Source organism: Gorilla gorilla, chromosome 7 (assembly GCF_029281585.2).
Source record: "Gorilla gorilla gorilla isolate KB3781 chromosome 7, NHGRI_mGorGor1-v2.1_pri, whole genome shotgun sequence".
Classification (NCBI taxonomy): domain Eukaryota; kingdom Metazoa; phylum Chordata; class Mammalia; order Primates; family Hominidae; genus Gorilla; species Gorilla gorilla.
This window is the reverse complement of record NC_073231.2, coordinates 82359370-82376396: the sequence shown is the minus strand read 5'-3', so window position 1 is coordinate 82376396 and position 17027 is coordinate 82359370. Positions and strand designations below refer to the sequence as shown.

The window sequence follows — 17027 nt, the reverse complement described above, 5'->3', positions numbered from 1 at the left end:
TTTTTTTTTGTTTTTTTTTTTTTAATCACTATGTTAAACTGGGTAGGGGAACTGTGGCAAGTGTCTGAGTGATAGTTTGAACAACCACCTTTATTCTTTGTAGCCTTCAGGGGTCTAGCACATACCAGCTCCATCTGTGCTCTGAGAGAGGAGAGGGAAAAGCCAATTTCTTGGGTAGCTCCTAGAAAAATTGCAGCGTTGGATGTGTGGTCCTCCTTTGGGAGAAGCTAGGAGCTGTGGCAAGTGCCCACATGCTAGTTTAACCTACTACCTTTGTTCTCTGAAAACCCCAGGGATCTAATATATTCCAGGTCCTATATGTTGTCAGAGGCAGATGAGATAGAAGGTAGTCCCTCAGGAAGCACTCTAAAAAACTGTAATATTGGATGTGTGGCCCAACTCTTTCTCTCCTCAGGGAGATGCTGAGAGCTGTTTCCTCCTGATCTTATATGACACGTCATGAGTTGGGATTGTGGCGAGAAAGGATCTCCAGTTTTCCTACTGGTTTCAGTGTGGCTGGTTTTACAATTGCCTGGGATGTAGTATCCTCTCAACTAGTTTCTGGATTTCTCACAAAGGGAATTGATTAGTGTGTTACTGTTGAATTGCTGACTTTTTATAGGAGATTTGTTAGCCTCCAATAAAAGTTAAAATGTACATGCTTTTAGATCTAGTAATTCTACCTTTATGTAACTATCTTAGAGAAATATTTGTGTATATACACATGGGGAGTGTACAGGGATGTTTATTGCAGCACTGCCTGTTGGAGGAAGGAGAATCCAGAGCTTTCTATTCTCCCATTTTGGTGATGCCACTCTGGCTTTTATTTTTGTGCATAAATAAAATCAGACTTAATATTGTTTAAAATTGGCTTAAAATCTCTTGTGTGCAGATTTTTTTCTATTACAATATCCTGGACATTTTTCTGTATCATTTTATTATGTAGACATAGCCCTTTAATTTGCTGAATAGTATTCCAATACAAGGATTTACTATGATTTATTTAACCATACTCTAATTAATTACTGTAATTAGTGTTTTCTATTGTAAACAGTGCTGCCGTATACATCCTTGTACACACCTCATGTGTATATATACAAACATACACACCTCGTGTATATATACAGATATACACACGTCATGTGTATATATACAAATATTTTTCTATGATAGTTATTGTACACAAAGGTAGAATTATTGTATCTAAAAGCATGTACATTTTAACTTATATCAGAAGCTAATGAATTTCCTATAAATAGTGTGGGTCAGTTTGCATTTCTGACAACAGTATATTATGCCATTGTGTACCCATAGTCTTACCAGCACAGGATAATATGTTTTCTTAATTTTGGCAAGCTGATGGGTAAAAAATAAGAAGATACTGTTTTAGTTTACAGTTTTTCATGTGATTGTAGATTATAGGCATCATTTTCTTCTATGAATTATTATTTTATGTATTCCTTATCAGTTCTGTTGGTTCATTAAATCTTCTTTTAAATTGATTTTTAGGCCTCTTTCTATAAGATGGACATAACTCCTTTGTTATATATGTTCTAATATTCTTTATTTATAGCTTATTTAACTTTTCATAGGTTACATTTTATGTTGAAATTTTAAATTTAAATGAAGGCAAACTTACTAATTTTTTTCCTGTAATGGTTTCAGAAATTTGTATCTTGACCTGGTTTTTAGTATTCCTATATATAGTTCATCATCATAGCCCCTCTACAAATTATTTTAGTTTTTTTTAAATTTAAAATTTTTATGTTAACTCTTTTAATTGAGGAGGGGGCATGTGGAGTAAGCTTGGAAATTAAACTTATCCACTAATGATCAGTTGTTGTGGAACCATTTAAAATGGTTCTTTTACGATAACCTAAGTTCCTATATACATTATCTATTTCCTGATTCCCTATTCTTTCATGAAGCCAACTGTCCTGCAGTGTTTTTGAACTGGCCAGCATTCACCTACAAATCTTTATGTGAACTTGCGTTTTTAATTCTGTTGGGTAAATGCCCCGGAGTAGAATGACTTGGTTAGATGGTAGAGGTATTTAACTTTTCAAGAAACTCTCAAACTGTTTTCTAAAGTGATTGTTCCATTTTTCATTTCCATCCTTAGTGTATGAGAGTTCTAATTGTTTCATATCCTGACCAAAATACTTCATGTGGTCAGTGTTTTTAATTTTAGCCATTCTATTGAGTGTGAGGTGGTGCCTCATTGAGGTTTTAATTTGCATTTCCTTAGTAACTAATGATGCATTGAGCATGTTTTCATGTGCTTTTTTGCCATCAGGTTATCTTGTGGTGATATGACTGTTCAACTCTTTTCCCTCATTTAAAAATTTTGATTACTTATTGTTGAGTTTTGAGAATACTTTGTGTATTCTGTATACAAGTTCTCTATCAGATTGTCAATATTTTTTCCAAGTTGTAGCTTGCCTTTAATTAACTTAGCAGTATATTTTGAAGAGCAGAACTTTTTCATGTTGATGAAGTTTATTTTATAAACTTGTAATTTTATCGGTTGTTCTTTTGGTGTCCTATCTAAGGACTTCTTGCCTGCTCCACAGTTGCAAAGGTTTTCTCCTAGAAGTTTTATAGTTTTAGGTTTTACATTTAGTTCCATGATGCATTTTTACTTTTTTTGGGTATATTTCAAGATGTACATTAAAGTTCATTTATTTTAAAATGTTTATTATGAAATAATTATAATCTGAAAAGAAGTTGCAAAGTAATATAGAGTCCTGTGTACTTTTCACCCAGTTTTCCTTAGTGGTGACATCTTATAAAGCTGTACCACAGAATACAAAACAGAACATTGACATTGCTATTTTAACAGAGAAGATGTCTCTGTGGGTGGGAGTTTGGGGGTAAGAAGGAGCCATGGTGGCCCAGAGTATAGTGAGAGAAGCCAAGCAAGGTAAAAAAGAGTGTTCAGCTAGGGTGAAGAGCCATCCAACAGAGAAGTTAGACCCTGAGCATGAAGATAAATGCCTTTATGGACACTGACCTCTCTGTGATCATCAAACATACTGTTATGAACTGAATGTTTGTGCTTCCCCAAAACTCATGTGTTGGAGCCAGCCACCAGCATGGCTACATTTGGAGATGGGGCCTTTAAGGAAGTAATTAAGGTTAAATGAGGTCATAAGGATGGGGCCCTGATCCACTAGGATCAGTGTCCTTGTAAGAAGAGACACCAAACATCTCACTTGCCTTCTCTCTGCACACATGCACTGAGGAAGGGCTATGTCAGCACACAGCAAGAAGGCAGCCCTCTGCAAGCCAGGAAGAGAGTCCTCACCAGAAACTGAACTAGTAGGAACCTTGATCTTGGATTTCTAGCCTCAAGAACTGTGAGAAAATAAATTTCTGCAGTTTAAACCTGTGGTATTTTGTTATGGCATTCTGAGCAGACTAAGTAAGGCACATACTATATGATTTCTGTCCTTTGAAATATGTTGAGACTTATACTTGCAGCTGAAGAGACATTGTTAAATCCAGAAACAGTAAGCAACTGTTTCTGGAGGGTAACTGCTACAATCATGTTAGAATGAAGTAGATTTTAGGTGTAAGATGAGAATTTTATTAATGAATATTAATGTCAATTACTAATTTCTTTATTGACAGTCATTTTATGTTCACAGGAATGTGAATTGGACCCTTGCTGCGAAGGAAGTACCTGTAAGCTTAAATCATTTGCTGAGTGTGCATATGGTGACTGTTGTAAAGACTGTCGGGTAAGGAATTCCTCCCTCTTGGAAACAGAAAAAAAAAAAAAAAAAAAAGAAGAAAACCTGTGTATATCAAAATTTGTTTTTTGAGATTTATGAGTCAGCACTATTTTTTTTTTTCTTTTTTTTTATTTTTATTTTTTATTTTTTATTGATCATTCTTGGGTGTTTCTTGCAGAGGGGGATTTGGCAGGGTCACAGGACAATAGTGGAGGGAAGGTCAGCAGATAAACAAGTGAACAAAGTTCTCTGGTTTTCCTAGGTAGAGGACCTTGCGGCCCTCCGCAGTGTTTGTGTCCCTGGGTACTTGAGATTAGGGAGTGGTGATGACTCTTAAGGAGCATGCTGCCTTCAAGCATCTGGTTAACAAAGCACATCTTGCACCGCCCTTAATCCATTCAACCCTGAGTGGATACAGCACATGTTTCAGAGAGCACAGGGTTGGGGGTAAGGTCACAGATCAACAGGATCCCAAGGCAGAAGAATTTTTCTTAGTACAGAACAAAATGAAGTCTCCCATGTCTACCTCTTTCTACACAGACACGGCAACCATCCGATTTCCCAATCTTTTCCCCACCTTTCTCCCCTTTCTATTCCACAAAACCGCCATTGTCTTCATGGCCCGTTCTCAATGAGCTGTTGGGTACACCTCCCAGACGGGGTGGTGGCCGGGCAGAGGGGCTCCTCACTTCCCAGTAGGGGCGGCCGGGCAGAGGCGCCCCTCACCTCCCGGACGGGGCGGCTGGCCGGGCGGGGTGCTGACCCCCCCCCACCTCCCTCCCGGACGGGGCGGCTGGCCGGGCGGGGTGCTGACCCCCCCCACCTCCCTCCCAGACGGGGCGGCTGGCCGGGCGGGGGGCTGACCCCCCCCACCTCCCTCCCGGACGGGGCGGCTGGCTGGCCAGGCAGAGGGGCTCCTCACTTCCCAGTAGGGGCGGCCGGGCAGAGGCGCCCCCACTTCCCCGACGGGGCGGCTGGCCGGGCGGGGGGCTGACCCCCCCACCTCCCTCCCGGAGGGGGCGGCTGGCTGGGCGGTGGGCTGACCCCCCACCTCCCTCCCGGACAGGGCGGCTGGCCGGGCAGAGGGGCTCCTCACTTCCCAGTAGGGGCGACCAGGCAGAGGTGCCCCTCACCTCCCGGACTGGGCGGCTGGCCGGGCGGGGGGCTGACCCCCCCACCTCCCTCCCGGACGGGGCGGCTGGCCGGGCAGAGGGGCTCCTCACTTCCCAGTAGGGGCGGCCAGGCAGAGGCGCCCCTCACCTCCCGGACGGGGCGGCTGGCCGGGCGGGGGGCTGACCCCCCCACCTCCCTCCCAGACGGGGCGGCTGGCCAGGCAGGTGGCTGACCCCCCCACCTCCCTCCCAGACGGGTCGGCTGGCCGGGCGGGGGGCTGACCCCCCCACCTCCCTCCCGGACGGAGCGGCTGGCCGGGCAGAGGGGCTCCTCACTTCCCAGTAGGGGCGGCCGGGCAGAGGTGCCCCTCACCTCCCGGACAGGGCGGCTGGCTGGGCGGGGGGCTGATCCCCCCACCTCCCTCCCGGACGGGGCGGCTGGCCGGGTGGGGGGCTGACCCCCCCCCCTCCCTCCCGGACGAGGTGGCTGCCGGGCGGAGACGCTCCTCACTTCCCAGACGGGGTGGCTGCTGGGCGGAGGGGCTCCTCACTTCTCAGACGGGGCGGCTGCCGGGCGGAGGGTCTGCTCACTTCTCAGACGGGGCGGTTGCCAGGCAGAGGGTCTCCTCACTTCTCAGACGGGGCGGCCGGGCAGAGACGCGCCTCACATCCCGGACGGGGCGGCAGGGTAGAGGTGCTCCCCACATCTCAGACGATGGGCGGCCGGGCAGAGACGCTCCTCACTTCCCAGATGTGATGGCGGCCGGGAAGAGGCGCTCCTCACTTCCTAGATGGGATGGCGGCCGGGCAGAGACACTCCTCACTTTCCAGACTGGGCAGCCAGGCAGAGGGGCTCCTCACATCCCAGACGATGGGCGGCCAGGCGGAGACGCTCCTCGCTTCCCAGACGGGGGGGGCGGCCGGGCAGAGGCTGCAATCTCGGCTCTTTGGGAGGCCAAGGCAGGCGGCTGGGAGGTGGTTGTAGCGAGCCGAGATCACGCCACTGCACTCCAGCCTGGGCGCCATTGAGCACTGAGTTAACGAAACTCCGTCTGCAATCCCGGCACCTCGGGAGGCCGAGGCTGGCAGATCACTCGCGGTTAGGAGCTGGAGACCAGCCTGGCGGACACAGCAAAACCCCGTCTCCACCAAAAAAATACGAAAACCAGTCAAGCACTATTTTTATTTTATGGTCATGGGAAAAATTTTATGCCACTTGTGTATAATTTTAAAGCACACTCTTTTACGTTAAGTGGTCTGTTGATATTGTTTTCTAAGTAGAAACATTTTTTTCTGATTTTTAGAGTAACATATGCTTGTTAGAAATAATTAAATAACATGAAACCGTAGAAAGTAGAGAATGAAAGATCCTCTATTATTTTATACTCTTCAGGTAACCACTGTTGATAATTTGTTAATATAATCACGTTTTTTCTATACAAATGTGAGTGTATGTGTGTATGTGTGTTTTTAAGTGGGTAAGCACAGATACATATATTTTTACTACCTGCTTTTTTCAATATGACACCATGGACTTTTTTCCCATTCGTGTAGTTCTATAATACATGGTTATTTAAGTAATATTACTTGTATAGTTGTACCATAATTTCTTTAGTCAACTAATGATGGACATTTTGATTACTTCCAGTTACTGCTTATAAGAGAAATCACTGGTGCAGAATATTCATACTAAGTTTTTGATATACATTTTATATATCTTTCACACATATGCCAGTCTATACTTCTACCAACAGTATTATCAAATACTTGTTTCCTTATGCCAATATTGGTTACTAGCAGGCACTATACTCCTAGTTAATTCAATAGGTGTAAAGGGTTCTTGTATTTTTATTTAGTTTGCATTTCTTTTGGTTACAAATGAGGTCATGTTTCTTTACTTTCCATAGTTAGGACTTACATGAATTACCTGTTGTTAGCCATTGTTCATTTTTCTGTTGAGTTATTTAATCTTTTGTTATTGTTAGAATGCTTTATAGATGTAAATGCTGTGGTTTCACATTTGATTAATTTGTGGACATTATCCTGATATTTCTGTTTAATTTGAATTTTATTTCACTAGTTCCTTCCAGGAGGTACTTTATGCCGAGGAAAAACCAGTGAGTGTGATGTTCCAGAGTACTGCAATGGTTCTTCTCAGTTCTGTCAGCCAGATGTTTTTATTCAGAATGGATATCCTTGCCAGAATAACAAAGCCTATTGTTACAACGGCATGTGCCAGTATTATGATGCTCAATGTCAAGTCATCTTTGGCTCAAGTAAGATATCATCATTTATAATTGATTGCTTCGATATTATTTATTTTTGATTTAGATATTTTAAAAAAGGTAATGAAACATTATTGATAAAGTTGAGGCTCTCTTGTTTCTCGTCGTATTTCCTTTCTTCTTTGGAGGCAGTCATGATCATGAATTTAACATGCACAGATTCAGTTGATGTTTTCTTATTTTTACTGTCTATATCTTTTTATATTTTGTGTATCACGCACACACACAGATACATATATAGTATCTAGTTTTAATAATGTTGAATTGTGCACCAGGATCTGCTATTTGCATTGTTCACTCAGAATTTTCTTGAAATTCATCTATATTGATATATTTATATTATAGTACATTAAAGTATTCCATTAGATGAATGGATCATGATTTAGTTATTCTCTTACTGATAGATATTTGGGATTTTTAAAAAATTTATGTATTTTTTCTTTTTAAAGTTCTTATTTTTATAAAGGGCATACATATAAAGAGCCAAATTATTGTGTAATGCATAGTATGAACAAATAAGGACTGTTCCCACCCACTATTCCCATCACTTGAGGCAGTTGTACCTTTTTTGGCTAAGATTTTTGTTAACTTGTGCTAGGTTTTTAGATAATTTCTTGGCAATGCAACGTTTTGATTTTTTTGTTCTAGGCATTAGTTATTAATTTCTCACTATAGAAGATGAGTTAGTTTTCTTTCCTTCTCTTCTTTCAACCCTTAACAACTCCCATCATACCTATGATGATTTTCCATTCTTCATCCTCCCAGTAGTTAGGGCAGTGATGACTGTGTATTGTATAATGGCCACATTAATGCTCTTCACAACTAAACTGTATAGTAAGTTATAATTACTTTCCTCATTTCTCTAAAGTTACTAATTCTCTCTTTCTGTTTCTCTCTCTTTCTTTTGGTTTGGTTAATTTCCTATGTACTTTCCATTAATCGACCTGTATATTGTTAACCATTGGCCTGATTGTGCCTTGAGTTGATTAGTGGCATCAAGTATTCTATTTATTTCAATTTGTTCAAATAGGTCTGAATAGAAGGCCTCTGTTCCTCTTCAGTCTTGACTGGTTTCCCTCTGTATAGTTAGTTAGGGTTCTCTAGAGAAATGGAACCATTGTGTTGTGCATTTATGTATACAGTCATATACCGCATAACAACATTTTGGTCAGTGAGAGATTGCATATACAACAGTGGTCTCATAAAATTATGATGCTGTATTTTTACTGTAACTTTTCTATGTTTAGATATGTTTAGATACCTTTTCTATGTTTAGATACGTTTAGATGCCATTGTGTTACCATTGCCTACAGTATTTAGTACAGTGACATGGTGTACAGATTTGTAGCCTAGGAGCAATAGGCTGTACCACATAGCCTAGATGTGTAGTAGGCTATACCACCTAGGTTTGTTTAAGTGCACTCTGTGATGTTTGCACAATGACAAAATCACCTAACAACTCATTTCTCAGATCATATCCCTGTTGTTAAGTGACACATTACTGTAGATATTACTGTATATATAATCTGGAGGATTTATTACATGAATCTAATATTTATATATAATATATAATTTACATATAATATATTAAATATATAATATATATGTATTACATGAAAATCAAATATATTCTCCTGGAGGAATCTGATATATTAGATTCATGTGATAAATCCTGCATAATAGCATGAGCCCATATATGAATTGGCTTGTGTGATTGTGGAGGCTGCTAAGTGTCAGATCTGCAGGGAGAGTCAGCAATCTGGAGACCCTGTAGAGCTGATGGTATAGTTACAGTTAGAAGTCTGGCAGGCTCATGACCATGGAAGAGCTAGTGTTTCAGTTCAATTCCAAAGGCAGGAAAAAAGCTGATGTCTCATTCCAAAGGCCTTCAGGAAGACTTTTCTCTTACTTGAGGGAGGACTGGCCTTTTCGTTCAAGTTTAAAATTGATTGGATGGGGCCCACCTCCAATAGGGAGGGCAGTCTGCTTTACTCATTCTACTGATTTCAATGTTAATCTCATCCAAAATCACCCTTACAGAGACATCTGTAATTATGTTTGATTAAATATCTGGGGATTCTGTGGCTCAGTCAAATTAACTCTACTAAAAAGGGTAAAATTAACCCTAATCAAAAATCCACTCCTTGTCAACTTGAAACCCATAGACACCTTCTTAAACCATACCAAATCTCCAAATGTGGACCTTGTTAAGGGCATAATTCCACCTAGCATGATATAATAACACTATCCTGCATGCAACTAAAACCTCACTAACCTCTTTTCCAGAAAAGGAGGTAAAGTGATGTTTATTCTTCTTCTTGATATCCCATAACTTAAATACTGGGATATAAAATTAACAATACTTAAATGCTATAATATCAAGTCAATATGTCTTATGCTGCATGATAAAGGTATAAGGAATGAGAACATATTTGCTCAGTACATGTGTGTGTGAATGCACACACACATACACACATGCAGCTATTCTTAATGAAACAGTCTTCGTTTCTGCAACTGGTCATGTGGTTGTAGCTGGTATTTATAACTAACTTCCACCCATTCTGTATTCCCTTTGCCTTCAGCAAGCACGTTAGCTGTTTGTGGTTCTTTACCTGTTAGGGTGACCCAAACTGTCGTTCTTGAAGGGTGTGGGCCATTTGTAGTCCTTCCTAGATTGGGTTGTTAAAGTTTTCCATTGAACTTAAACTTAATCATGAAGCATGGTAATACTAAGAGAGATGCCCTAAGGGATCTCCGGCATTCTAGACATACTCTTCCTTGCCTCCATTGTGGAGTAGTAGGCCAATTTCCCTTTGGTGGTTCGGATCAGTAATTCTACCTGGCATAGAAACTGCCTTCTTTGCCTGTTGACTTGGAGGTATGAGGAGCCAATGTGGCTGGGCCTCTGGCTTAATTTCTAGTTCAGTAGAATCATTATTGTGGCTTCTGGTGGCAGCATTCCTCCTTTTGGAACGAAGGCCTCTAGTCCAGTAGAGCATAAGGTCGTGGGAACAGGAAACAAAATTTTGCTAGTGGGTCACTATGGATAATGGTGAGTGGTGTTCCTCCCATTTCCACCCCTTGATACCGGACACGTGAATCCTGGTTATGGGAAAATCAGCATTGGATGTTGGCTGCTGATTGAGAGCATATACAGCCTTTTGGAGAACCTTGCCCCAGCACTGTAAGGTATTGCTACCTAGTGGCACTGTAACTGAGTCTCCAAAAGGCATTTCCACCATGCTGTCAGCCAGCTGCTTCAGGATGGTGGGGAAGGAACATTTAGGTAAGGCCAGTGAATTCCATGTGCATGGGCCTATTGCCTCATTTCATTTGCTATCAAGTAAATTCTTTGGTTTGAAGCAGTGCTGTGTAGAATATTATGATGGTGGGGGAGGAATTCTGTATGTCCACAGAAGGTAGTTTTGGTAGTTCACAGAAGTGTTGCTACAGGGATGGCAAATCTGTATCAAGAGTATGTGTCTGTCCCAGTAAGAACAAAACACTGCCTCTTTCATGATGGAAAGGGAAAAATGTAATCAACCTGCCACCAGGCAGCTGACTGACTAACCTAGGGAATGGTGTCATACTGGGGACTCAGGATTGGACTTTGCTACTGGAGAATTTGGGCACTTAGCAGCAACAATAGCCAGGTCAGTTGTTGAGAGGAAGTCCATGATGCTGAGCCCACGCATCGCCTCCAACCCTGCCACTGTGAGTACATGGTTCCTGAGCCCATGGATGAGAATAGTTGGCTGGGGAAAGAATGAGTCATCCTATCTACTTGATTATTAAAATTCTCCTCTACTGAGGTCACCCTTTGGTGAACATTCACATGGGACACAAATATCTTTGCCCTACAACCCAGTCATTGGCCATAGCCCATAAATTGGTATATAATCACGTCTGGCTGTTTCTTCTCCCAAGGAAAGTGAACAACCAGGTGCACTTCAGGGATGTCCCAGAAAGGGGCTGCAGTGCTACAGTCATCCACTTTTGGTTCTTCATATCATATCATGTGTAGAACCATCTGCAAACCAGGTCTCCGTCTTCTTTTCCACTGTCACCTGATGGGTAGGAAGTTCCCCGTGAGGTCATAGTTGCTGGCTAGGAGAGAAAATGTAGTGTAGCAGGAGTGGGGAGCAGGGGCACGTGGGGCACTTCTTTATGTAACTTGTGCCTTCCAGGCCTTGGTTGGGCCCAATTACATACGTAGCACTTCCATTTCATGATGGGGTGCTGCTGCATATGCCCAGCTTTATAGCTTGGTGAGTCAGATGACATCCAGTTTATCATGGGCAACTCAGGTTGAATGGTAACTTGGTAGGTGGCCCATGGTTAAATGTTCAATTTCTACTTTAAGGCCCAGTAGCAGGCCAATAGTTTTTTCTCAAAAGGAGAGTAGTTATTCGCAGAGGATCACAAGGCTTTGCTCCAAAATCCTAAATGCCTGCACTGCACCTGACCTATAGGGAACTGTCGGAGGCGCTAAACAGCATTTCTGTCTGTAACTGCTGCTTCAAGCACTGTTTGATCTGCTTGATCAAGTGGGCTAAGCAGCAGAGCATCTTGCCTGACAGCCTGAACCTATTGCAGAGTTTCCCTTTGTTCTGGGCCCAGCTCAAAACTAGCAGCTCTTTGGGTCACTGGGTAAATGGGCCAGAGTTATGCAACCAAATGAGGAATATGTTGCCTTCAGAAATCCAAATGGACCTCTAAACATTGTGCCATTCTGTTGGCTGTGGGAGTGGCCAGATGCAACTTCTTCTTCCCCTTAGAAAGGATATCTTGACATGTCCCACACCACTGGACATGTAGAAATTTCACTGAGGTAGAAGGCACCTGAATTTTTGTCAGATTTATTTTCTACTTTTTGTCGTGCAAATATCTTGCCAGTGACAAGAATAGTTGCTTCTTCTTGCTCACTAGGTCTAATGAGCATAATGTTTTCAATGACTAGTGTGATATTTTGTGGAAGGAAAAGGTAATCAAGATCCCCAAAACTAAATTATGACATGGGGCTCTAGAGTTGATATTCTTCCTAAGTAGGACAGTGAAGGTGTATTGCTGGCCTTGCCAGCTGAAAGCAGCTGCTTCTGGTAGGCTGTGTGGATGGGTATAGGTAAAGGTTTTTTCAGATCACAGCTGCATACCATGTATTAGGGGATGTGTTAATTTGCTCAAACAATGAAATACATTTGGTATAGCAGCTTCAGTTGGAGTCACCACTTAGCTAAGCTTATAATAATCCACTATCATTCTCCAAGATCTGTCTGTCTTCTGCACAGGGCAAATAGGCGAATTGAATGGAGATGTGATGAGAGTCCCCGCCCCTGCATCTTTCAAGTCCTTGATGTTGACACGAATCTCTGCAATCCCTCCAGAGATGTGGTATTGCTTTTGGCTTACTATTTTCCTAGGTAGAGGTAGTTCTAGTGGGTTCCACCTGGCCTTTCTTACCATAATAACCATCACTGCACAGGTCAGGGAACCAGTGTGGCAATTCTGCCAGCTGTTGAGTGTGTCTGTTTCAATTATGCATTCTGGAATTGTGGGGAAAAAACCCACAAGGTGGGTTCAGCTACTCACTAGGCCTGCTGTGAGATGGACCTGAGGTAAAACTTCATCTATCACCTGACCTTCATAAGCCCCTACTTTGACTTCTTGACCACAGTGACATTTTGGGTTTGCTCAATTATTTCAGATATAGGGTTCTGTGTTCCTGAAAGGTCGAATTTTTTTCTCAGTGCACAGTGTCTTAGTCTGATCAATTCTGTCTCAGTCTTTTTTGTGCTATTATAACAAAATGCCACAGACCGGGTAATTAATAGTGAACAGAAATTTATTGGCTTCTGGAGGCTGGGAAGTCCAAGATAAAGGTGCTGCCATCTGATGAGGGTCGTTTTGCTGAGCCATCACATGACAGAAGGTGGATGGGCAAGAGACGAAGTGGGGCCAAACGCACCCTTTTATAACAATATTAATCTTATCCCAGAGGGCAGAGCCATCATGGACTAATCACCTCTTAAAGGTCCCACCTCTTAATGCTGTCAACAATGGTGATTAAATTTCAACATGAATTTTAGAGGGGACAGACATTTAAACCATATCCGGCTGCTCTAACAAGATATACTGTAGACTGTGTGGCTTAAATGGCAGACACTTATTTCTCAGAGTTCTGGAGGCTGGGAGTCTAAGATCAAAGTGCCAGTCAATTTGGTTCTTGGTGAGGGATCTCTCTTTTCTTCTTATAAGATCGCCAGTCCCATCATAAGGGTCCCATCCTCATGATCCCACCTAACTCTGATTACCTCCCAAATGGCCCATCTCCAAATACCATCACTTTGGGGTTAGGGCTTCAACAGATGAATTATGGGATACACAGACATTGAAGGGGTACACAAACATTCAGTATATAACCATTGCACTGGTAAAAGGCCATAGGTCCCTTGGAAATGTCTGGGATAATGATTAATAGTATAAATTTTTGGCATTGTATGGGAGGGTTCTTCCTTAAGGAAACTTACCCTGCCTTTATTTGAGTTTCTGTTTCTGTAAACTGGCTCAACTCAAGGAATTGATTAAGAGGCTGTGACTTTCTGTTTTTATGATTCAAATTAGACTTTTGTTTACTTGGCCTAGAGTTTTCTTATTTGGTACAAGTCAAGTAAGACTATGGGAAGCTGCCTATCTTGCTTCTGCTTAGACAGAAACAGTGTGATCAACTAGCCAATGCCATAAGTTTTTACATGGGTCAGGTTATTCTGATTGCTGCTTTGACTCTGCTCTCCATTATGGTAACCTTGGCTCTCCATTATGCCCACCTTGCCTTTGGCGGTTGAATGTTGACACTTTCCTATCACCTAGAATCTGATACTTTCATTGCATTTAAGTTTCCCAACTCAGTGGCCATAGCTCCTACTATAAGGTCTGCCCTTTAGATAAGACTGATCACAGAGCTTTTCAAGGATGCTAGGCCTCCCCTTACAAATTTATTTCTTACAGTCTTGGTGAAAGGTGTGTTTTCTGGATTCTTCCAGGGTGGGTAAATACATCTTAAGTGACAAATCGACTCAAACATTTTAGTCTCCCTCAGACTTTGAATCCCTTTCTCTGCATTAAACTGAGATAGGCCCTGCATTCCTGACTTGCTCACTGTGAGCTGCCTTTTGATTCACATTTCAGCCGACCAACCGAACAAACTGTTACAGACCTTTCTAACTCCCTGAATGGCAACATTCAATGCAGAGTGTCTGCTTCGTGAGTCCTCACCAATGAATTCATCCCAATCCAACTTTATGTTCCTCCCACCATTATCTCACACCCTTAATATCCATTCCCACACATGTTCCCTGGATTTCTGTCTGTGTAAATTAGAAAACTCAAGTAGTCTTGGAGTGTGGTGAACCTCCTCATGGGTTGTATTTAGTATTTCACCTTTAGGGGCATTTTCTATGACTTGAGTCTAGTTATAGGTTTAGAAGCAATGAGATATTTTGGAGGTGGATCCTGAGGGAAATTGGCATTGTCTTGCATGGCAGCTGCCTCCGGGGAGGCTATTACAGTTTCCTCAGGCAATGCAGGGTTAGTCCCCTCAGATGTTGGAGACGCTGTTTCCACTGGCAAAGACGACTCATCAGAATTTAGAGGCTCAGCCAGGTGCCTGTAATCCCAGCACTTTGGGAGGTGAGGCAGGCAGATCACTTGAGGTCAGGAGTTCGAGACCAGCCTGGCCAACATGGCGAAACCCTGTCTCCATTAAAAACACAAAAATTAGCCAGGCATAGTGGTGCACTCCTGTAGTCCCAGCTACTTGGGAGGCTGAGGCAGGAGAATCGCTTGAACTTGGGAGGTGGAGGTTGCAGTTAGCTGAGATTGTGCCACTGCACTCCAGCCTGGGCAACAGAGCAAGACTCTGTCTCAAAACAAACAAACAAGAAAAGAAAGAGTTTAGAGCTCAGTGTACCCAGCTTTATCAAAGTCTCCCCACATGTCCTCATTTCACCTTTCAAGATGCAGTTCCTTATTGATCAATAACCTCAATTTAACAGTAGATACCCTACAAGGCTAGGAGTTCAATTTGCTTTCAGCCAGTCACAGGATAAGATTCTAGGTTTGATTTTCAACAATCTCAGCTCTGCAACTACCGGCGATATGGCTGTCCTTTAGGGCACACACAGAAAATTTCAGGTCACTTATATGGTGCTTGAACTAGGAATCCCTGCGCTTATCATCTTCTTTCCCTACTTTGTCCAGTAAAATAAGGAGCAACCAGGCAATCTCATACTGTTAGTATGAGAAAAATGTTTGAAGGCGTCATATACATAGTTACCCAGATCCTTGCTTCTTGTAAATGTCTGATTAGGAGTCTCTAGTGTTGATATGTTTTTGGACTGCAATTACCATATCATGCCATGAACTATCAGTGCTATGTTAACTTTTGGAAATAGAGTCATAAGTGTCTTTAAAAATCTAATCAGATTAGATAGCCCATTCTAGAAACCTTGGAATCAATTCAGAAAACTCATTCTCAAAGTTCTGTTCCTCTGCAACCACTGTTGGTCCAAAATCTGAATTAGTTAGACTGCAGAGAAACAATATCAATTGGATATATACATATTATATATATGTTTATTCATTTATTATAAGCAATTGGCTCATGCGGTTATGGTAAGCAACTGAAAATCCCAGATTTGTAGGATGATTTGGCAAGATGGAGACGCAGGAGAGATGATGGTTTAGTTCCAGTCCAGATTTGAAGGCCTGAGAACCAGGATTGCCAATAGTGTAATCAGTATTTATCCTGAGATCTTTCACCATAATCTGAAGGCAAATCATTGGCTCTCTCCCTTTTGAATCTCCTGTTTGCATTTCCCGTATTACCCTCTTTCTTCGTTTATTTCCTCCTTTCATGGAGCTTTCCTTTCAGTAGTTTCCTTAGATAAGGTGAATTAGAGGTAAATTTTTTGAGATCCTGCAAGTGTGAAAATGGTTTTATTTGGACTAAATACTTGACTGATGGGGATGGAAATCATTTTCTGTCACAGTTTTGAGGGCATTGCTTTATTGCCTTCCAGTTTACAGAGTTGCCGTTGGAAAGTCTGAAGCCATTCTGATTTTTATACCTAGCTTTTCCCTCACCCCCTCTGAAAAAGCTTGGAGAATGACCTCTTCAAGGTGATATGCCTTGATGTGGGTTTGTTTTTATTCCCCGTGCTATGTAATTGGTGGGTACATTCAATCTGGGAACTGATTTTTTTTAGTTCTGGAAATTTCTTCCCTTTCATTTTTTTGGTGTGATTTCTTTTCCTGGATCACATATTATTTGGATATTGGATTTACTAGATTTCCTTGGATTTTGGATTTCCTGGATTTTCTTATCTTTCCTGTCTTTTTATCTGTGTTTTTTTTTTTTTTTGACCTACTTTCTGAGCAACTTCTTCAACTTTATCTTCTGACTCTTTTATTGCGGTTTTCATTTCAGGCATTATGATTTTAGTTTTCAGAAACTCTTTTATATTCTCTGAGTTTTTTTCCCACTTCTTTTTAAGAAATAATCTATTCTTGGCCAGGCGCGGTGGCTCATGCCTGTAATCCCAGCTCTTTGGGAGGCTGAGGTAGGCGGATCACAAGGTCAGGAGATTGAGACCATCCTGGCTAACGTGGTGAAACCTGTCTCTACTAAAAATACCAAATAAAAAAATTAGCCTGGTGTGGTGGCAGGCGCCTGTATTCCCAGCTACTCGGGAGGCTGAGGCAGGAGAATGGCGTGAACCCGGGAGGCGGAGCTTGCAGTGAGCCGAGATCGCACCATTGCACTCGAGTCGGGCGACAGTGCGAGGCTACATCTCAAAAAAAAAAAAAAAAAGACATAATCTGTTCTTATTCCATGT

At 42.1% G+C, this 17027-nt stretch overlaps 1 protein-coding gene across 1 annotated transcript in view; it reads left to right on the top strand.

The window, feature by feature from the left end:
* Positions 1–17027, top strand: part of ADAM9 (ADAM metallopeptidase domain 9) — a 109708-nt gene that overhangs the window by 53505 nt on the left and 39176 nt on the right. The window contains exons 13-14 of the mRNA XM_004046912.5: positions 3651–3743; positions 6930–7125. Coding sequence (XP_004046960.1) covers positions 3651–3743; positions 6930–7125 — 289 coding nt within the window. The remainder of the gene's footprint in view (positions 1–3650; positions 3744–6929; positions 7126–17027) is intronic.